Source organism: Balearica regulorum, chromosome 5, assembly GCF_011004875.1.
Source record: "Balearica regulorum gibbericeps isolate bBalReg1 chromosome 5, bBalReg1.pri, whole genome shotgun sequence".
Taxonomy (NCBI): Eukaryota; Metazoa; Chordata; class Aves; order Gruiformes; family Gruidae; genus Balearica; species Balearica regulorum.
The window spans coordinates 27,862,867-27,885,235 of NC_046188.1; the positions used below are offsets into that span (position 1 = coordinate 27,862,867).

General features: G+C 45.4%; 1 protein-coding gene across 5 annotated transcripts; it reads right to left on the reverse strand.

The window, feature by feature from the left end:
• Nucleotides 1-118: 118 nt before the first annotated feature.
• PAX9 (paired box 9) lies at nt 119-22,313 on the reverse strand. 5 transcript variants are annotated; one of them, XM_075753959.1, is made up of 5 exons: nt 22,067-22,313; nt 20,557-21,183; nt 18,089-18,228; nt 12,880-13,032; nt 119-3,376 (listed from the first exon to the last, which is right to left on the reverse strand). In XM_075753959.1, the coding sequence occupies exons 1-5, from the start codon at nt 22,068-22,070 to the stop codon at nt 3,122-3,124; spliced, it is 1,179 nt and encodes a 392-aa protein (XP_075610074.1). In that variant the 5' UTR covers nt 22,071-22,313; the 3' UTR covers nt 119-3,121. The 5 variants fall into 5 exon arrangements, with proteins under 5 accessions (XP_075610074.1, XP_075610073.1, XP_075610076.1 ...); XM_075753958.1 differs by having other exon boundaries at nt 18,089-18,231; XM_075753961.1 differs by lacking the exon at nt 12,880-13,032.
• Nucleotides 22,314-22,369: the final 56 nt, after the last annotated feature.

The following is a 22,369-nucleotide window of genomic DNA, read 5'->3' on the forward strand; positions in this document are numbered from 1 at the left end:
TATTTCCCAAATTAATCCATTCGCCTCAGTGGATTCACTCGGGATTTATACCCCTGTACCTGCCAGCAGCAGCTGACCCTTGTTTATTTGATTTGATTTGATTTGATTTGATTTTTTAATTCTTTTTTTCTTCTTTGTTTATTGTAAAGTGGCTTAAAGTTGTGTGGTTAATAAGCTAATGTGTTGTGTTTCTCAGTTTACCCATGAGTATAAGCAGGAAAAAAAGTCCTTGGGCAAAGGAGTATTCTGTGTCATAGGTTTGTGTTTAAAAAAAAAAAAAGTTACGAAAATTCACACCAAAAAAATCCATCACGGGCAGTTCACCAAGAGCCAAGGTCAGGTACCTTTGCTCACTCTGAGCAACACTTTCTGCACAGCCCCACTGACTCTCCACTCGGGGGTAAGGCATTATATACAGCAGGCAGATGCACAGAGCTGCACCTAAACAAACACAAAACAAAAACGGCTCATGATGGTGTATTCCCACGTGAGGAATAATTAACATCATGTCTTGTCCTTGCTTTATAAATTATGCTGATTTAGCTGAAAAGAAGATAATGCAAACAACTGATACAAGCTAAGGATCTGTCTATCTCCCAAAACACAGTAATGCCTCGTGGGAATCTCTGAAAAGATAACTTTTATTCCAGAAATTACCTCTTGTTGCTCGGGAACATTTTGAAAACTTTTAACATAGGCACACTTTGTTACAGGCTTGTGAATTCTTGGAGCTCAGAAAATTGTGCTACGGAAAGCTTCTTTTTTTTTTTTTCTGGGTTTCGTTGGGTTTTTTTTTCCTTTGATGTACCTTGTTTATGCTGTACAGGTAACAATACTCAATAATTCTATAATCCAGTAAAACAACTAGGTTGAAAGCTAAAATCCTGTTGCCAACTTAATCATTTATTGACCTTTTTCTTATCTTTTTTCCCCTACATTTTATTTTCAGTGAAGAGCTTGTCTGGAATTAAACTGATTTCTTTTTCATGGTGTTAAGGGTCGTCTTATTTCAGCTACAACTGCACAGAGGCAGAATAACGTCCGTCACGTCACTAACAGTGTGACTGCGTGGAAATGCACTTGTGTGCCCGTTACCTTTAGTGGTTTCAAAGAAACGTTCTTTAAAAAGTGTTCTACTGCATAACAAGGGTTTCAGCATCTCGTTAAAGCTAAACAGCTGTCGAATGCCTTTGCTGTACTGAGGCTGAAGAATATGGGATCACATCCGAGATCAGATCTTTCTTTCCTTAGGGGCATAATACCATACCTGTGTTCTTTATAGAAATACTATTTCTTAAAGAAATCCTTTAACTATTTTTAATGCAAAAAGCAAAGGTGGCAGCAACCAGTTAAGTCCATCTGTATTTCAGTGGATACACTGTAAGCAACATTTGTACTGATTACTTAGATTATTACGAAAATTTCTCAGTGATGAAAGCTGGAAATCCACAAAAAGAGGACTGTATTTTAAGAGGGGACTGTATTTTACCTTCCCACTGAATGAATGTTTAATATGATATGCAGATAGAGCAGTATTTGAAGAATGAAGTATTCTCCTCTGCTTTAACTATCTCTAGTGTAATTTAGGTTATTGCACAACATTTTTAAAAAATACACAATATATTAATATTCTATGAAGGATATGAAATGTCACACCAGGCTTAATTACTTTTTTCTCCACGGTCATATTCTGAACATACCTACAGCATGTGGAAAGCATTCCGGAATAATAGTCAGAACTTTATTATTGCCCAAGGAAAACAAGTAAATTTTCAAAGATCAGAACGTTAGCTCTCTTGGGATTAAAGTTTAAAGCAAAATAACTGGCACAGAGTACTTGCCACTGAATACAGAAATGTAGAAAGGGATTTGTTAATATTAAATGATATCTGTGTTTGTAGCACCACCACCAGTATACCTAAAAGGGAAAAAAATGCTTCAGAACAACAATGTGAACTTTACCAAGAGCCATTATTTTACATTCATTAAAGCAGAAATGAAAGACAAAATCCTCTTAAAAAAATTACAATATAATCTTGGGGCTGAAAACGCTGGACACAAGTGAGCCAACAATGATGGTACAATTCTGTTTCTCAGTGGGTTTTTTGACTGTCCTGGCTTTGAAAACATCTCTGCACAGGTTGCTCGCTAATAGCATTTTTCTCTACAGTTTTCAGTTTTGTTCAGATATTTTCCACCCATTTCTGTTTGTACACTTGAACATGGATGTGGTGTTTCATGAATCTGGGAGGCTGGCTACAGCTGGGGAGAGTTACTTGGTTGGATTTCTGCCTTTGCATCTTCTGCTAAAGAAATAACTGTATTTCATGAGATGTTGAAGCCTCCACCGTAGGCACAAAAACACGATGAAAAAAAACCTTACCTAAACCTCATCACCCGAGGCTATCACCCCACCACACAAAGACACAGAAAATAGCTAGAAAGTCAACTTTTTAACTTAAAAAAAAAAAAAAGTAGAAATAAATGTACTGGAAGGTGAAAACAAATGTGTCAAAAGCCTATATTTACAAATGGATAAAAACACAAAGGTATTACTACTGCTTGATGATGGTGACATGACAGAAGAATCTGAGAGCCACATATTGCCTTGGTTCTATATTTGATTACCAAAACCCAACAAAATAATAACCAAAAAGTGATCTCTCAGAAGCGGTGGATTGTATAACCTCATCGATGAAAGGGTTGTTCTCTAGGCAATCAGCAAACACCTCCATTTAGCCGCCTTTGCTGATTCGAGGCATAGCAGAATTTTCTGTGGTGATTTTTCTTTATTGATTTTTTTACACAAATCTTAATAACAATTGCACATTTAGAAAGTCTGTGATGATTAAGAATAAATATGTGTGGTTTGACCAGGAGAGAGTGGGACAAGGCTCCACGAGCCCTTTGAGAGATGCAAGGTCTTTACTTAAAGAGCGCAACACCACACTTCTCTCAGTTTCTGATGTCATCTTCAGCTCTTTCAATCCCAAAAGCCTTACAGGAGACAAGTCACGAGGAGAAATGCCAGGTGCCGTTGGCACGAAGAGAACAGTCTGTGAGCCAGGCTCAGGGGACGACCAGCCAGCGGGCTCGTGGTGGTCCTGGACTGGCTCCTGCATCAGAGAGCAGAGGCCATGACCGAGTGGCTGCCCTCCCTGGCTGTCTGCATGCCCTTGAAGGCCAGCGAGGTGGGGATGTCACAGCTGTGAGGGGACAGCGGGGTGCCTCCAGCATGCTGCCAGCCGTGGCTGGCCATGTAGCCGGACGGGGCGGCACTGTACGTCATGTAAGGTGACACTTGGGCTGGTGTGGCGTAGGGAGGCATGGCTGGTGCTGACACAAAACTGCTGACAGCCGGGAGGCCGTTGGGTGCCTGAAAGGAAAGGGAGAAACGTTTCTAAGAGAGTAAGACACAGCGAACCTGCCAGAAAAGAAGCTGCCCTCAGAGACTTTGTACAAGAACCAGGGCCAGTGATGCCCCTGGGACACCCAGAGAGCCACCCACGATCGCTCCCCTGGATTTCAGGGCCACAGTGACCCCCCCTTGTGCTTTGCTTTCAAGACCAGCTACGCCGCATCAGCCCTACACACCTCTCGCAGCAGCCTGTCCCAGCAACAGAAATTTAGGGAACACACACCTTGAGCAGGGCAGGAACCCCATGCACCCCCCACCTTCCTGCAACCTGTTGTTCAGGGAGTCCTTAAGCCCATGGTTGCATCTAATCATTCCACTTGAGAGCTACCGCTGGAGCTATTTGTGATGAGATTGGCCCCTCACTCTCGCTGAGCACATTCATCCTCTTGGCAATGAGTCCCATGGATTGGAGCAGATGGGTTGTAATACTGACCCACCTTTCCCAAATTTCGCATGGGGTGTTGGCCACTGTGGCGAGGCCCGGGCAGGTAGTGCTGTGACGGTTTAAGCTGGGTGTGCAGTCACCACGGCCATACCAGCAGCAGGACCCATCCCAGCGCCTCACCTACCCCAGTCCCGAAGGAGGGTGGGCTCAGCCCTGAGCTGCAGCGGGCAGGCACCGGCACGGATCCCGGAGCAATGCTCCCCGGAGCGGACAGGTAACAAGCAGCTGGGGGGGGTGGGAACATCTTAAACTCTTTGGTAACTGTTTGCTCAGAGCATGAGTCAGAACTATAGTATTATTATTACTGATGATGTCTTTTAAAAATCTGTTTTCTAGGTACTTGGGATATAACCTTGCAAATGTTCTTTGCTCACAGCTTCTCCTGGTTTCAATAGAGCTTCTGTACACAAAACAATTGCAGGGCTGGGTCCTTTCCTGCGAGCTATTTTCCTAGGTCCTTCCGTAGGCTGGGGAGAAGGGTTTCTATTTAAATAGAGAAGGGAGAGTCCTTCAGTCTGCCACGGTAGGATTTCACAATGAATGACTCCTTATTTAAATAAAAAGTGTTCGGTGGTTTATTTCACACCCTGCAAATGTGTCTTCAGCAGAACAGGTACAAACTAAGATCATTTATCTTGCTTAAGTTTCAATTTGTGTAGTGTTTATGTTTCAGCATTTGGGGTGGTATTTTTTTTCCCAGAAACTTTTCCTATCCAAATACGAAAGAACAGGTTTCAATTCAGCAAATCATGTAGTATCTGCCATTTTTAATTACTTGGTAGAACCAGACATAACCTCGATAGTGCAGAGTTAAGAAATGAAACATACTTTTGCTTCTGCTAAAACTTCACGTGATGTTAACATTTCACTTGTTCAATTCCTGTCTGGATTGCACCTTTCCAGTATTTACCTCCATAAACTGGCCTGGTTTCAGGCTCATGAGTTTCCTGCAAGTGTAACTCACAGTTCCACTGACTAGACTAGCCTCTCATTGCCACTGGGAAACCAAGCAGTAATCCTGCTGGAGTCAATATAAATGTGTACAGCAATCTAAAACAGCAGGAGGCAGTGACAGGATCCCAGCCACAAGCCTCCAATAGGTATATTAATTAGTACAAAACATACAGCTGCAGCAGCAACGTAATTGTCATTCCAAATCCATAAACACTTTGTTGAAGCTGAACTTGCCTTATTCTTTTGAAAATCCAAATATGTGACCTGACCTTCAACTCCAATTACATGTCCCCTACTGTGCCTCAGAATTACGCTGTAGCCTCAGCTCTAGATATCAGTGTTTGCAACAATGCTAATTAATATAAACCTTCAAATAATTGCACTGTAAATTAGTACATTTCTTAAATCACAGGGAAAACTATATTTCACTGAATTTACTGGAAAGCAAAAAGTGTGACAGGCCCTAAAAAGCTGCTGTTCTCCAAGCTCCCTGCCTCTTCCAGCGCGTAAAGTGCTTCTCAGAAGAATGTGAAACAAGAAAAGAGCACCTCCCTGTTTTTTCTAACAAACAGCAAGAAAAAGCTTTTCACAGAGGCGGTAGAGCCATTAGAGCCATTTTGTAGCACTGGGACATCAAGAACCACAACCCAAAGGGATCCTGCAGAGAGAACTACAGAAATCCCAAAGGGGAGCTGGAAGGAGAAAAGACCTGGGGCAAGTCCCTGAAGAGTCTCACAGCCATTGTGGTAGCACAAACCTCCAGCCCCTGAGGCTCAGAAGAGGGGTTTTCTGGACTTTGCGAGGCCACCCTGCTCCTCCAGGCTTGCCCACTGCCAGGCAGGCTGGTACCAGGCAGTGAACTCAAGGATGTGCCTGGAAGCCCCATTTTAAGTAGGAATCTTCACTAGGAGTGGTCATGTCCTATGAACCCTTGGCTGTGCTTTTGAAAAGATTCCTCCTAGGCCACAGAGGAGATGCATGCACCTCCAGCCTCCTGTGTTGTCACTGCTCCCCTCTACCACGTGTGGCTCTGGGAAATGCCAGAGGCCTCGTTTGCCACAGAGAAGAGAAAATGCTTCCCATATGCTGTACAGACTGCCATGCTGTAGGATGCTCTCCAACCACTGTCATTTCCTCTTAGAGCTCTTTAGAAAAGACAGAGGATCTAACAACATCTCACCCGAGGAAGAATAAGACTGTAAATGCATCCTTCAAAGTTGTGCACAGTGCTGCATTATGCCAAGGCACAATACTGTTTGAAGCAATCACTTTGCCAAGCACCTGTCCCCACTCCACCATCACAGGCCGAGAGTGCATGGGTAGTGCTATCTGTGACAAAGGCAACTTTTGGTCCTCCAGAAATTACTTCCTGCTATGTCCAAATCCTGTGCATGGGCAAAAAAAAGTCCCTGGAGCTGATGACTCTGTACATGTAAATAAAACAGACCAGGGACATTTTTTTGGCCCTGAGAGTGAGCAACACAATACCCAGCCCTACGTCTCTCCTCTCTTCTGCCAGAAACAGGGTGGCCTTGTCCATGCAGGCTGTCGGGTAGGGTCCCTGGGCTGTGCCAAGGGACAGAGGCCGATCGTGTGCTAGTGGGCACAGGCTAGATCTCTGCCAGGCAATGCACCAACAAGCCACCTCTTTGCCGGTCCACCGATGCTCAAGCCCATGTCCTCACCTCCTGCAGCTCTTACAGGCAAGGCTGCCAGGAGTTTCTCAGCAACCAGAAACTGATCACTTCGCGTGATCTGGGGCAAATCTGAGGTCCTGAACAGCTCGCATTAACTCAGGCATTGTTGATGAATATTAAATCCAGTCATATGTATGTTCCTCTACTTGTATTTGTCATTGTGTGGCCTTCCTTAGTATGGTCTTAGAGCACAAAGTGAAATGAAAGTCTTTGAACTATAATTGTTACTGAATTACACTGGAAGTGCTATTTGGGTTGTTACTGACAAAACAGAAGGGACTTGATTAAAGATTCACTAGCTTTTGTAAAAGCTGAATTTAAAAGAATACCTACCCTGATTTATAACAGACAGAACAACCCTTTTACCCCACCACCACCCCCCTTTAGGTAAATTGCAACTGAGATGTTTTTGTAGTTTCTAACTATTTTGAATGTGAGAAAGATCTCACCCTAACTACTGAGGGCAGGCCATAGAGGTAGTTGTGTAGGGACCACCAGTTGCAACCTGTCAAAGGCCACCAATGCTGGAAAGCTGTTGTTGCTGCCTCACTGAATTAATGAATCATTCTTATTTTAGTTGCAGGGCTACAAAGCTTTACCACTCAAAACCATGATGATGTGAATGCCAGTAGGTGCTTTCAGCCAGCCAAGCAGGCAGCACGGGGATGGGTAACGACTGGCCCGGCACGGAGCATGGCTCTGCTTCAGGGGAGGTTTGAGGAATAGCTGCAAACCAGCCAGAGTCTTCCTCTGGTCTGAATTTAAAGCTGAGAGGATAGAGAAAACCTCACCTTATGTGATTTAAAAGTATGCTACTCAAAAAAAACCCCTGATTTTCATCTCCGACTTTCATCAGTGAAGGACTTGACCCAATAATTTTAACCACAAGAGTTTTTACTTCTAAACAGCTTCAGATACAATGCATAGGTTATCAGAAGGGTTGAGTCTTGTCTGTCAATCTGGCACTTTTTACAAACACGACATTCACTTAAAATAAATGGAGGGGATTAAGTTCCATGACCCTGTATATACTGGATGAATAATTCATCCTGCAGTATTTCAATCAGAGGAAATGAACACCAAAATCTAAACATTCATAATTAGGAGTGCAAGAACCCCATGGTGTTTATGGATTTTTAAAACCCTTAGAACTTGTTTTAAGTGCAGAGCTTCTTGAACCTGGTTTTTAAGTTCTATAAATATTTTTTTTTCTTAATTTAAACCATTGCTTTTCAAGGGAAATCTAATTTTTTAAATCAAACAAACAAACATGTAGTTCTAACTGAACAAGAACCTCTGCTGTGCAAATGATAAGGGTTCCTGTTTGAAAGCACTTACTGTCCAGCTTCTACAAAGACCAGAGAGAAATATTTGCTCTGAATTGCTGCTTCTAACGATGTTTTGAAACAACTTACAGCATAAGTATTTCCAAATTTTAGAGGGGTGTTCAAAACCTAGAACACACGACCGCCCAGCAATTTGCACATCCAGATAAAAATGTTCTCGGAAACATATCTGCAAAACAACACTGGTTGGGCCAGGATCACAAGCTGGGTCTGGTGCCTTTCTGCCAAGTTACTGCTGATACGCACCAGTGCCAGCGAAAGGAACATCCAGGCCAGAATTCAAAGCCAAGGTGGACATAAAGTCTCTCTTCAGGTCACAAAAAATGATGCTGCTGAAACAAATGGGCTGCATGTATTTTCACTAGTAAAGGAGTTGGTTCAGTACTTTTAACTGAGGGAATTTTTAGTTTTAGACACTTTAGGTACAAGACTAACTAGAGAAGACTTTTGTTGTTGTTGTTTTCAGTCTGTTTGGGATTTGGGGCACAGATGGGGTGAGTGGATGAAAAGCAAGTCTAGAACCAAGCTTATGAAGCATTGCCTTTGGAACAAGTAATTTCTATTAGCTCTTTGGACTCCTAAAAGTCAGAACAGTTCCTCTCCAAACCAGAGATAACCCACACCTTGATTTCTGTTATGAAGGTTATGCTAGTATAATGAGTCATACAGCTTCAGCCTCCTCTCGTGCATTGTAAGGAGAGACAGGGCACCAGCTTTCTGGACAAACTTCCCAATCAATCCACGTCAGACAAACTACCTGACTTTCCCCCCCCCCCCCCCCCCGCCTTGGCCATGTTAATACCAGAAAATCACACAAGCTACATTGCGCTTTCAGACACTGGGGTATAAATTAAAATTCTATCTTGTAATTAATTGATATTATTTTGTTTTGTTTCATCCCCCTATCTACTTTTCCTTCTCTGCCTTTTGCTTCCTAGGCATGTGTTCTCTGAGTATCAAAGTTAGACCTTTTCCCTGTGATCCATTCCCATGTGGCTTCTAAATGTTTCAGAAAATTACCCACAGTCACCTAAATTTTCTCAGAAATACCATTCAAAATCACAGAACCGCATTTGTTAGTTATTATTAATAGCAATAATGTAAATGATCTCATTTCAGGTTTACATGAATACAAACGAGAGCAGATTTGACGCCACAGGTGGATGCCACCTCAGTTTTATAGTCTAACTCTAAAGTGTCCAAAAGAATGTAAATGATTCTTCTTATTTTAAAGTTATGTCCAATTGTTTGAATCACTTGCCCATTGTAATGTAATTGTTACAATATTTTATTAAATAATTTATTCCATAAACTAAGAGTGTATGTTTTGTAGAAGTATTCTAAATGTCTATTAAAAAAACAAAAAAAAAATGTTTCTGGTGAAACAACAGAGGCATCAAGCTCGAGTTAGCTAATTCACTGGCCCTAATGAGCTTGGACAGTGACTCAGCCAAAACTCCCCTGCTGGAATCGGCAGGAGTTCAGCCTGTGTCAAGACTTGGGGAACACACCTCTGGTGAATAAGGTTGCCGTTTCATTTGTATTTCTCAATTCTAACACTGACTTGGATGGAACGAATCCTTCCTGACCTTGGATCAGCAAGCTCAGCACGTTGCCTTGATCCTTCAGTGCGGAGCCTTTCCCCGAGAGCAAACGAAACAAATCTGCAGAGGTATCACAACCGTCTTACTGAGAGCAGCAGCTCCCCAGCGAAGTGGAGAGCTGGCAGTAGCTGTAGCTGCAGGGACGCTACCGTAGCTCCGCAGACAGACACCCTCTCCCTGCTCATTTTTCAAAATGAAAGACTTAAAACAATTTCTGGAAACGCTGAATCTTTTCTGAATGTCCTGAAAACACAGTCACAAAGTAGCTACTGGAGAAGTCATTTTTTCCATAGCAAGGGAAAAGCATAGCAGGGAGCAGAGCTGAATATCTAGTCCTTCAATCAGAAGAGCAAATTACCTTAAAAACCCAGAGGATATCTCATGTACTTAGTGGCGTGCACATAATCAGACAAAAAGGTTATGGCAACAAGACTAGGAGCAATCAAACACAAACTGCAAACATAAAGGAAGCAAACATGCTAAATCTCTCTTTTTAATTGGAGGTTAAATATGATTTATAAATCAAACCAACACATGGGATCCCAAGGGAAGGGTAAACAAATTTTCCAAGTAAAACATCAGCAGGCCTGTAATGGAAATCTCATTTAGGAAAATGGCATTACCTAGAGATGTAAGACACCTATGTTTCTTTTAAGGCTTTTAAATTAATAACCTTAAATAATATTTTGGTAGAAATTGTAGTTAACTAAATTAGAGCTAAATTCTGAAACTGCTATTTAGTGCTACAGCATCAACGGGAAAAATGACATGATCCTACAAACACTCATTCAGATCAGTCTCCCACTAAAATTAATGTGCCTACACAGGTAAGTCAGAGTTACCTAAAACACAAGGATTACAAAAGTGAGCACTGCGTAAATTTCTCCAGTTTATGATAACACTTTTTAGTTAAAATCTGTCTAAGAAAAACGTAATAAAATTGCTAAAATGGCAAGACATATGTGAATAAGCGAGTCAGAGATGACCCTGCAAAACAGTGTTTGCTGTCTGTTTATAATGCTGGAAAAATTTCTTGCAAAAATCTTTTCATAGTTCATATCAGACCATATATCCATATTCTTAGATTAATGAACTTCTTTTACTGAACATATTCCCCTTCCATTTTCTGTTAATTTCACTGCAGGCAAAAGAGAATAGAACAGATTCTGGAAAGTGAGGACACTGTCATTAAATAATTTTGACATCCAAAAAACCTTGAACAGAATGGGGGAACATATTGTAGGTAGGATATTACTTTGAAACATATGCCTTTATTTTCAAGAAAGACTTTTCAAGAAAGACTGGACAGCAGTGATACTTTGGAATTGAGCAGCTTTTAAAATAACACATGGGCAACAGTCAGTCTGTTGCTCAGCTGAGCTGAGTTGATTCCCAGAAGACTGAGCTTCGAAAAATGGGAAGAGACCTTTCAAGAATGGGGAATTACAGTGTTTCTCTTTCACGGTAAGTCGTACGAAGCAATGCTGGTATTCTAGTTGAAGTCACAATTAAACCAGAGTTATTTGCATGCTTGAGTGCTTTAAGATTCCAAACGTAATTAGTTACCCAGTCCTATACTATGTCTCTTACAAAGATGCCATTTTCTTTACAATTATTTCTCCTGTTACTAAATTCAATGCATTGCAATGTACTGCATGAGAAAATCACACTACTTCCTTCTAAAATAATGTTCATTCCCTTAATAACGAGCAGATCCCATTCCCCGTGTTTAATGTGCTTTTTTATTAACTTAAAGTTGTTTCCTTTACTTATAGGCATCCCCAGCTGCACTGAATAACACAGAAATCAGATAATATCAATTGAGTGTTTTAACTATAGTTGCGACATGCATCAAGATCACTCTTAATTATGTTTTCTTATCAAATTTTAAATCTCAGCCTCTTCAGGGAAATAAAACCCCACTTTTGGAAATAATAACTTGAATTTACACACCATCGCCGATCCTTTCCTAAAGGAGCCAGGGGCATTTTATGCCTTTTCCAAAACAAACTACAGCAGAAACAAAAGCAAAAAAAAAAAAACCCTTCTTTCTCAGAGACTGAGGAATCCACTACAAAAACAGCAGAGGAAAAGGGACGTAGGAGAAAAAGTGACAATGGAGACAAGGTGGAGGTTGTGTAAACCCTAAGCGCACTCTGAGGGAAAAGGGGGGAGCAAGTGTTTCCAACGCCTCTTCACGAGAGGGATGGGTTTAGATGGTTTTCACAGTGAAGTGAGATCTACCACACGTCACACACTAATATGTTCACTTAAAATGTCTCCCAAACGTGGATTGTTGCGCAAGGTCTGTACGTTCACGGAATGGTTGCTTTCCATTCAAACTCCAGTTTAGGAAGGATGATATAAATGGCAGTCACTGCCTTCCCAGTGAAGGTGCTGGGTCTTGGGTTATATTCCATTATTTAACAAATGTCACAACCAGGCTGCTTAAAGTGGAATGAAAAGCAATTTCATTTGCTCTGAGCACAAAGCTTGATTTTGATGACAAAGACACCACTTGAGTCACCCTTAGACATACCAATATACTTAGATATACTGTGCTTACAAGGACAAAAGGAAAGCTCAGGGAAAAAAAATCATGCCATATAAGCCAACTCCCTTGAGTAGGAACTAACAACAGATTCCCATAGTTTTAGAACAGATTTGCATAACAATTTCCCCCTTGGTATTTTGGCAAAATCTAGAGTTGGGCAGGGCACACATGGACATTAAACAAGCAAATACACTGAAAGAAATAAACATTTGTTCTTTCTATGCTGATAGTTAAAACTATAATGTATTACCAATAGTTTCCATGAAAAATGCCTTCTTGATATACTTAATTATTGTAATTTCAATATGGTGTTATTTAAATGAAACTGAGGTTGGAAGAAGGAGACATACGGACACAGAGACACTACAGGGATTTTTGATGGCTAGAAGCTGGGCAAATATGGGGTCAAACGGGTAAAGTCCCCACTTTGTCCTCTTCAGGGAGAGCCAAAACAGCAGTGCCCTTGTCTCACAAATCTCTGATGCTACAGAAGCAATTAATGGAAAGCTAGTAAGTTAAGGAGGGTGAAATCACAGCCCATCGATTACTGAATGCCCGTGGTCATTATGACTAGGTATGTAGGCAATTCCTAAGAGCCGATGAATTGCCACAACAGACAAATTCAAACACGCCATACAGTCTTTATCTACTTCCCACTGTACTGCAAGCACCAGAAGACTGAACAGATCAAGTCCTACCCTTGCCCTGGCACTCTGCTCCTTGGCTGTGATAGGTATCTCCCATCACTCTCCCTTTTCAGTCCTGGCCCTGTCTGTCATGGTGGAGCTCCTGGCCAGCTGGGGCTCTTTGAGCAGAGGGTGCTCAGAGTGCAGTTCGAGTGTCATTATACCATTCACTCACCTCTCTGACTTTCTTTATTAGTTTCCTCCGGGTGGAGTGCCCTGAAGCCATGTGGGTTGGTGGGCAGGGCACTGTGTTTTGGCCGTGGAAGCAGGTGGCCAGTAAGAGGCAGGTCTCACAAATGGGGTTCGAATGGGGTGCCATCCAGATCACCTGGGAAGGAATCGGGTGCATGTAGTGGGATCAGCTCATGCCCCTCACCCACAACATGCAATGACATGGATGCCTAGACCTCGAGCAAGCCATCTTAGTGACACTATTTTAATAACAGGCACTGGTCTGGAGATCCTAACGAGAGTGACACAGAACCAGACAGTCTGCAAGCCAAGGTCTGAACCCTTGCACCAGACAGGAACTCTGCTAGCAATTCTGCTAGGTACTACAGCAAGAAAGCAAATAAGCACCTCTCCTCAACACCTTCCCCCCACCCCAAGTATGAGTGAGGAGCCGGAGGTCCGGGCCTTTATCACTGATGGATTTTGCACAGACTCATAGCAGGAATCCAACTGCCTGAATACTGAGTTAGAATATTAAGATGCCAAGTAAGTAATCTGCTAATTAATTCTTTCAATAAATAATCTGTGTAGGAGGGCCATGTAATTGGCCATAAAAATTAAGGTTACATTTTCATCTTATTCCCAAAGAAGTTATTGTATGTTGTGGGTTCTAAGCACTGCAGATAAAACCAAATACAGATGCTTTGGCCACCACACATACAGTTCATTGTTCATCTACAAAGATTAGGAACTAAATATTTACATTGCCTACATTTTCTGTGCAAAGAATTGTCCAGAATTGCACCCACAATTATTTGCAATCACTTGCCCTAAAATGGAGCCTTTCTTTTCTGTGCTGTAAGCACATGGAGCTCATGACCCCTAACGCAAATGCAACCAAAGGACAGGGAGGGCTGTCCCAGCAAAGCCGAAAACTCAAGCCACTAACAGATGATGAAGTTCAGCTGAGACAGAGGTGAAGCGGGTGCTACTTTGGGGTCTGCCCAATATGTCAGAGGAGGACTTCCCTCAAACCATGTTCACAAGGCTCTCTGAATTAGGAGGAGTGATGCCAGCAACTCCAAATAGCATACCCTTTCCAGGAGCAAGCTTGCAACAACCACTTGCTCTTAGACCCCCAGTTACAAGCTTTTTCCCATTAACGAGTATCAGCTCCCTTTGGCAATGTGCACATCTGCTTCCTGCAATGCACACAGCAAATAATTCTGAAAAAAAATATTTCCAAAGCTGTTTGCCTCTCAACAAATCATACAGACATATGTGAGATTGTCTGTGTTTTCATACATATGTAAATACAGACCACAATTTTTTCAGTTTGCACATCCATGACGTTAGTCCAGAAAGTCACAGCATCAGATGTCTGAAAACTGCATTTTAAATATGATACGTATTTATTAAATGTTTTCATTTCAAATGCACGGTACAAATGGGTTTGTATTTCACTGATTTCAGCTTTTTTTAATAATATAATTAACTATAGAAGTCATCCCCACAACACCATGTTGAATGTGCCTCCTGGTCTCAATACTGCAATGTAACTGAACTCTGTATGAAATGTGTATGACCCAAAACTGTCAAGCTTTCAAAAAAAAAAATCTATTTTCCTTTTCAGTTTCTCTGATTCACAGTCACTTTGTTTGCAAAGCTGTACAGCAAATTTGTGAATATGATGCACTGGGAAAATATAATGCAATTGCTTACGTATAAACAACAACTTGGGACATCAGGTAATTAAAATGAACAGAAACTTGACAAGGTAGCTCTGTGATTTCCTGGGGAACGTTTGGTACAGAATCGCAGTCTGCCAGGCAAAGCTTTCAACTCCCCAAACCCAAATACCGAACAACATCACCAACAAAGGCCCCAAAGACACCAGGAAATTCATACTACTTAAAGTGAAAAATGTTCTACACGCAGAGGTTCAGTTTCGTGTTAAACGAACGTGACTGTGTATTGCTGAGGCAAAAACGTGAAGTCTTCCTGCCTCTTTCATGGAGTCCTTTCCCAGGCCGAATTCCCACTGATGTGCAGGGCAAGGGGTGAAAAGCAGCAGGTCGAACCCATCAAAGAGATCAGCCTTGGCTGACAAGTCTGGGAGGTCAATAAGAATTTCACCTGAAAAAAGCCTACAGGATCCCATGTGTTAAAACAAATTGGTATCATCTAAAAGGAGGGATCAAATAAATAGATGTTAAAAGTACAGAAGGCCTTGTTCTTTGGGCTCAATTTTTCTAGTCTTTCTCATGCAGAGGGAGTTTCCAGGGGATTTCTTGAGAAGGAAAATATTATCGTCCATGACTAAGGCTGGGGGAACAAGTCCTTCACTCGCCTAGTAGCTATGGAGCTGTTTGCAAGCTGTGGACAGGTGAACCTTGAATGTTGCTGATGCTTAAAATGTATAGCTGGTATTTGTTGGAAACAGCAGAATTCCCTACTGCTCGCAGAAAATCCTTTGTTACTGTGTTTCAGAGCACATTCCCTCTGCTCCTGTTGTGTAATTGGAAAGCCTAAGTAAAACACGCGCGCTTGATTCCCTGCTGCTCTACTCCTCTTGTAGGCACCGCTGACTTTGGTAATACGTAAAACTGGAATATTACAGAACAGTCACTTCTCTTCTCTGGGGGAAATCCGCTGTCTGCCTTCTCAACACCCGGCTTTTGTAATGAGCTTTGCCCAAAGGAGATGAGGAAAACAGCATTTACCCTGAAGCCCAGAGACAGAGCCTATTTCACTGTAGTCCTTCTGGCACGTAAATTATGGCTGTGGCTTCCCTATTTTCCACCATTCCAGATACCCCTGTGCTAGATCCGTACAAATGAACCAATGTTCTCTCCTGTGCCCTGCTCATCTATTTACACCCAAAGCATCACACGTTGCAAGAGACTACGTAAAGATCTAAGAACATCGGAGCCTCTGGGTGAGACTTTCCTGTCACAGACCATCACTCCAGACTCACTGCGCTTCAGCAAACGGACAACTAGTAAGTAAGTCGGTTCATAAATTTCACTTTGCATCTAGTTGGAATAAATCTTTTGGCAAAAAGAATGTTGCAAAAACTGCAAAATACCACATTTTCACACCGTTATTTGACATGAATTTTCTCTGAATACATTCTAAATTAGAAAGGTAGTAAATTTGTGATAGACAAAGCAACTAATGTACATGTGAATGAATTCTCTGGTAAGCAAGTCTGAATACTACGTGAATAGACTGATCTATATATGTTAGAACTTCCCAACATCAAATTCTATTTACCCATATTACTTCGGGGAAGGGGGAAAAATCTCCTCTGTGTCTTCTTTTAGTGAGCAGGGTTCTGAGAATAACCTTTTGGATAAATACTTTTCAGCTTTTCTGCCCTTTTAAACTCTCTGGACAATGTATTTTGATAAATTAATTCAATTTTATTAATAGCAATTTGCTCCATGTTTAGATAGCGAATATGTTTAAATTACATTTATCAGGTGATCTTTCAGGTTGAACAAAACTTTAAAGTAAAACTGGTATTGACAGTAGAACAGTGATATACTATGCAGATGAAAGCATAAATATTGAAAGAGTGAAAAAAAGATAAAAAATAGTTTCCAACACCAGCACTGAAAATAACCCGATTTACATAACATTGTTCCTCAACACATCCGTTGAGGTAAATGAGATTCCAAAAGAGGCAATAATTTATAGCCTATGAGCCGGATCCTGTGACTATTTCAGCAGAATCGTGTGCAGAAGGCCCAGCCTGGAACCTAAGACAACGCAGCCGCAGTACGGCTGTTCTTAACAGAATAATGACAAGCTATTTCCATCATTTTTAGTAAGACTGCTAACAGTTTATTTGTTTTGTTTTTAAAGAAAATTGTGGAAGGATGAATATTAACTCTAAATCTAACTCTAGTTCTATCGTTAACCGTACAGTCATGACTACGCTACAGTGTGTATTATCTGTGATATGAAATTAACAGAATAATAATGGCATAATAGATAAATGTAATACATAACAAATAGGACAGCATTAAGGGCGGTATATTGTTTGTCAGGCAATATATGGAATAAAATGGTTGTTCACCTTTGGGGCCTACGATATTTCCCGCTCTGCCTCATTCACCTCCTTGCAAGCGTTCCCACAGTTTGCGCTCCACATCTTGAATTTGAAAGGCTCTGACTCAGCACCAAATATGAGCTACAAAAGTCTCCTCGACATGGAATCCAAAACCAGACACAGAACTGGAAAAATATGTCCAAAACCTCTGTCTTTGAATGGGAACACACTAAACAGAGATCGCGGTTTTACCTCGGCTTCGTTACAAGCAATAACAAATGAAGGGCAGGGAAGTCAGTGTATCTGAGAAACCTGTGATATGTTTTGAAATGTTTCCATCGCACGGAAAAAAAAGTTTTCAAAACCTGTGCTTTCCCAGCTAGTAACAGTTAAGCCTTTTATAGCTTTTCCCCTGGCATGGGATTTGATTAGCAAGTACAGAGATTTAGACAGAGATTTATTAAGTAACAGTTATATTGTGTTGTAATTAAAACGTAGGAAATTCGCCGTCTACTTAAGCGTTTAAAAATGCTTAATGTAGGAAGCAATTACACCTCATTTTCAAATTATTCCCCTGCCTACAGAGCACGCTGCTTACAGGGTAAAACGCGGCTTTAAGGGCGGCGGCGGGACATGCCCGCTCACACGGCCCGGCACTGCACGGCACGGCCTGAGGCGGGGGCTCGGGGCCGGGCCGGGGGTGCAGCCCCGGTGGGCGGCGCGGCGGGGTCCGGTCGGCGGGCGGGCAGCCGGCGGGGGCCGGTACGCGGCGATTCTCGGGTGTCTGCTGGGCGGGCTGTGCCGCGGCGGCGGGGGGCAGCGCCGGGGGCCCGGGGCGGCCGGGATGCGGGCGCTGCCTGCCCTCCGCCCGCCCGGAGCCTCTCGGCTAGGAGAAAGGCGGGCTGGGGGCTGCCGGGGGGCTGCCGAGGGGCTGCGGCGCCTGTGCCGAGGGAGGGAGCGGAGAGAGGAGCGGAGGAGGGAGCCAGGCTCTTTCCCGATGTCGCCTGTCTTGGCGGACTCGTTTGCAAACCAAAACCGAGGGAAGGCCGGCACCGGCTCCAAACCGAGAGCGGCGGCCCCGAGCAAGGGCCACAAGCCCGCGGCCGAGCTCAGGGGGCCTTGTGCATCACCGCCCTCCGCCCCCCTCCCTCTTTACCTGGCTGTACTTGGCCTCCTGCTCCAGGGAGCTCTTCTCCAGCCCATTCACGGCGTGCTGGGCCGGGGGGGGGAAGCTGTTTCGGCCCAGGCTGCTCCACTCCTCCACCTTGGGGCTGGGGTACGGCGAGCTGTCGCTCACTGCTGTGAAACACGGGGGAACGGAGGGTTAGAGGCAGGGATCGGGATGCGGAGCACTTGGCTCCGGGCCGGAGAGGTCTCCCCCTCCCCAGGGGAGTCAGTCGGTGAGGGGAGCTAAGGGGAAGCCTGTCCCTCGCCCGCAACACCTCGCTAAGCCTCCCGGGAGCCCCTGGTGAGGGGGAGAAGGGAGAAGGGAGAAGGGAGTCGGTTCCCTCCGTGCAGCTGACGGCACCGATCGCCAGCCGAGCCCGGAGCTGGCCGAGTCACTCGTCCCCGCGTTCTCTGCACTGGAGGGACGGAGTCGCCCCCGACCCCCACTCCCCAGAAATTGTCCCCCGGGATCTCCTAAGGGGTATTTACGGGAATCGCCTCGTGTGTGTGTGGCGGGCCCAAGACAAACGACAACCCTTGTTAGAAATAACCCTGACATGGCTGCAGATGAACCAGGCTCCAAACAAGTTTGGGACAAACAAAAACCAAGAAAACAAAACACAAAGAGAAATTCAAAAATAAAAGGAAAAGACAAGAAAAAAAGGAGGAAGAGAAGAAAAAGGGAAAAAAAAAAAATGAAAGTCCCGTCCTTTACAGGCGCATCAGTCGCGGCATGGGAATACCGGGCTGTTTTGCAGGCGGGCAAATTCCCCGGGCCTCCGCCGGGGAGCCTGGGGGGAGGATGGCTCCCCCGAGCCCCCTGCCCGGCCGCATCGTGGCGTGCGGGCCCGCCGGAGCCGCCGTGGGAGCGGGCTTCCCCGCGACACCGCCTCGCTCGGCCCCTCACCGAGGCTGGGGAAAGGCACAAATCTGAAGTTGTCTTAAGAAATTGAGCTCTCTCGGTGAGCGCCCTTTTCTGCTGATCTCACACTTTCCCATGAATAGGGGCTTCCTTTCCGTGTCAGCAAGGTCAGTTTATCCTATAAATCAAGGGCGAGCAGCCCCCATCTGGGGCATCGGCCGCTCAGCAGCCCCGGCTCTCTGATGGGAAGGGGAGGGGGGAAGATTTTACACTGCAGAGAGATGCGTGCAGCTCCGAGGTCTGAGGGAGACGGGGCAGATAACCGAGGCACCGGGCAGTACCGTCAGAGGCCTGCCTGCCAATGTGGTGTTAATAAAAGAAGAACTCACTGAAAAAAAACCCCTCCATTTCTTATGTGATTGTAATGTTCTCATTCTTTTTAACGTTCATTGCCAACACTACCTCTCCCTAGCACAGAGCAGAGATTGCCAGACTTGTATTTGTTAAAGTCGATTCAGAAACACGTTTGTTTGTGCCAGTGCGGTCTGAGGATAAAGTTTGTATCGTGAAGTAAAGGGCAAAGAAGGACAAAAACTTACGGGTTTGTATGTATGAATACAAATAAAACATGCTTATGTGTGCCTGCGTATTGCTTGGAAAAATAGCACCTTTTTGAGAAAAAGAAAAATAAAATTATTCTGCAATGCCTACAGGATGAACTTGCATTTGAATTGCTGCTGAAACCGGATTGTTGCCGTTGAAAACGCAATGAAAACAGAAATCACAGCCTTCCCCCCCCCCCCCCGCCCCCGCTAATTGGGAGGGAAGAGTGGGGCACAGAGATCGCTGTAGGCGAAGGTTATTTTAGACTGTTGTTTTAACCACATTCACTGTTAGTTCACTGGCAGAGACCGAAATGGAAAAAATGTCCCTTTCTTTGCGGCAAAGCGTAGCGAGCGGCTGGGAGACGCGACGCAGTTTCCAGACGGAGAAACAGAAAGAAGGTGGAAGGGATAAAAGAAGCAAATCTTGGGGGTTTGGTTTTCCTGGACCACCGCTTCGGAGGAAAATACAGCATCAGAATGAAAGCAATTAGGTGACATTTGAACTTCCTGCCGGAGCAAATTTGGCCTGATTGCGAAAACTAGACAAAATGGACTTCTCGGTAACGCCAAGGCGGCGCCTGCGACTTGGAGGGCGGCAGCGAGCCCCGGCCGGGACCGGAACCGGGACCGGGATCGGGACCGCCGTGGGGGCGGGCCGGGCCGGGGCTGAGCAGACCCCGGGGCCGCCGCAGCCCGGGCCGCTCCCCCTGGCCGAGGTCGCCACCACTTCTCGGGTCACAACGGCAGCGATATTGTACGGTTTGCTGGTCCGCCTGCAGCCCTTCCCGGGACCTCCGACATGCCCGCGTCCCGAGGCACATCCTCCGGTAAGCTCAGCGCCCGGCTCGGGCTGGGAAAACGCGAGAGATTTCCCGAGGCAAACCACGAAACCGCCTTCCGACCCTCGGAGAGGAAGGAGCCCAGGAGCAGGGGACCGAACGCTCCGGCCCTGCCTGGCTGCCGCTGCGGCCCCGGCTCCCCCCTCCTCACCTTGGTCTGTGATGGACCGGATCCCCAGGATGTCCGTCACCGAGTGGGAAGACGGCCACGTCCTGGGCATGGCCATGGTGCTGGGGATCGCCGGCACCCCGGGAGGGGTGGGCACCTTGGCTCCTGCAGCAGCGATGGGGCTGGGGTAGGAGTAGATGTGGTTGTAGGGCAGAGCAGGCTGTGGGGGCGGCTGGTGCTGCTTGTAGGACTCGTAGTGACTCTGCTGAGACAGGTTCCCGATTTTGTTCCGGAGGATGCGGCTGATGGAGCTGACCGACGGCACGTTGTACTTGTCGCACACGCCATCGGCCAGCAGGCGATCCCGGATCTCCCAGGCGAAGATGCCCGGATCCCTTTGTTTGTAGGTCCGGATATGTTTTACCACCGTGGGGGTGGTGACCCGAGGCTTGCTGCCTCCGATAGCCCCCGGTAGGATGGAGCCGGTCTCGTTGTAGCGAGCCAGGATTTTGCTGACACAGCCGTGGGAAACGCGGAGCTGCCGGCTGATGTCACACGGCCTGATACCCAGTTGCGCCAGTTCCACAATCCGCAGCCTGATGGCATTGGGCAGGGGTCTCCCGTTGACAAACACCCCCCCGAGCTGGTTCACTTCCCCGAAGGCAGGTTCTGCAAGCAAACACACAAACACACCCGTCGGACACGGCGAATGGCTCGGAAGGGGGCGTCTGAACTGCTCCTCATCACAAGGCAGATGTCACAGCGCAGGGACCCCCCCGGTCACTTCACGCACACTTCTGTATAATAGCGGGATGTCCCCAAAATTGGAGGGGCGGGGGGGGGGGGGGGGGAAGGAGACACAAGAGAGGGAATAAAGAGAAGAAATAAAGAAAATTAAAGAAAAAGAGAAAGAAAACCTGTGGCACCAAATGTCGGAGCTCTCCGGATTGTGCATCGAGCATATTCCGAAAAAGCACACTCCAGAGATGAAAAACGAGATCGCCCCAACAGACAAGTCAGCTTTATTGCCACAGGAAAAAGGAACACGAAGAAGAGAAAAAGAAGAGAAAAGAAAAACATTTTCGAAGACGTGGGGGAGGGGGAGGAAGGAAAAGTAGTTGAGGAAATTCTTTTACATCTTGGGAGAGGCAAGGGCAACGCGGTGCTTCTGAGTCGCGAGTAACTTTTTAAAGACCGTTTCTGGTGCTGTTAGCGCCTCTCGCTTAACAGCACAATTACACCAGGCTGTAAAACAAACGTGCTAAAATGTTAACTGCTAAGATCGGTGTCAGGAATAATATACAACGTGCCACAGGCTCCAGCCATCCACTCGGCTGGGATCCTGCCTCGCACTCGCCCAGTAACATTAATAATAAACCGAGCAGTCATTAGCTTTCTCTCTTCCCTGCTCCTGACCTTTAACGTGTTCTTACAACTTGTAGGAACACGAACAAAGTCAATAAGGGAGCTGCGGCGGCGGCACATGACGGCGCACGGGTGCTCCCCCTCTCTTGACAGCACTTGAACCCTCCTGCAGCTCCCAGCCACTTACCCATTCCTCTGAGCGGGACACCTCTGGGGCTGCCCTAAATCCCAAACGGAGACCTACGCCCAGAGACAGGCTCCCAGCCTCCTGCGCTCCCGGCTGCACTAGCCCCCGAGGCTCTCTGATCTCCACCGAGGAGGCAGCAGGGGCGTGAGGGAAAAAGGGCTACAAGGAAATCTGCTTCCCGACGAGAGAGCCTTGACTTCTGCATTTCAACCTCAGGGCAACGTGGGCAGGGCTGGGCTGGGCAGGGCGCCGCAGCCCATCGCTCCCCCGAGCCCGCCCCCGGGGGCGGCCCCGCCGCCCAGC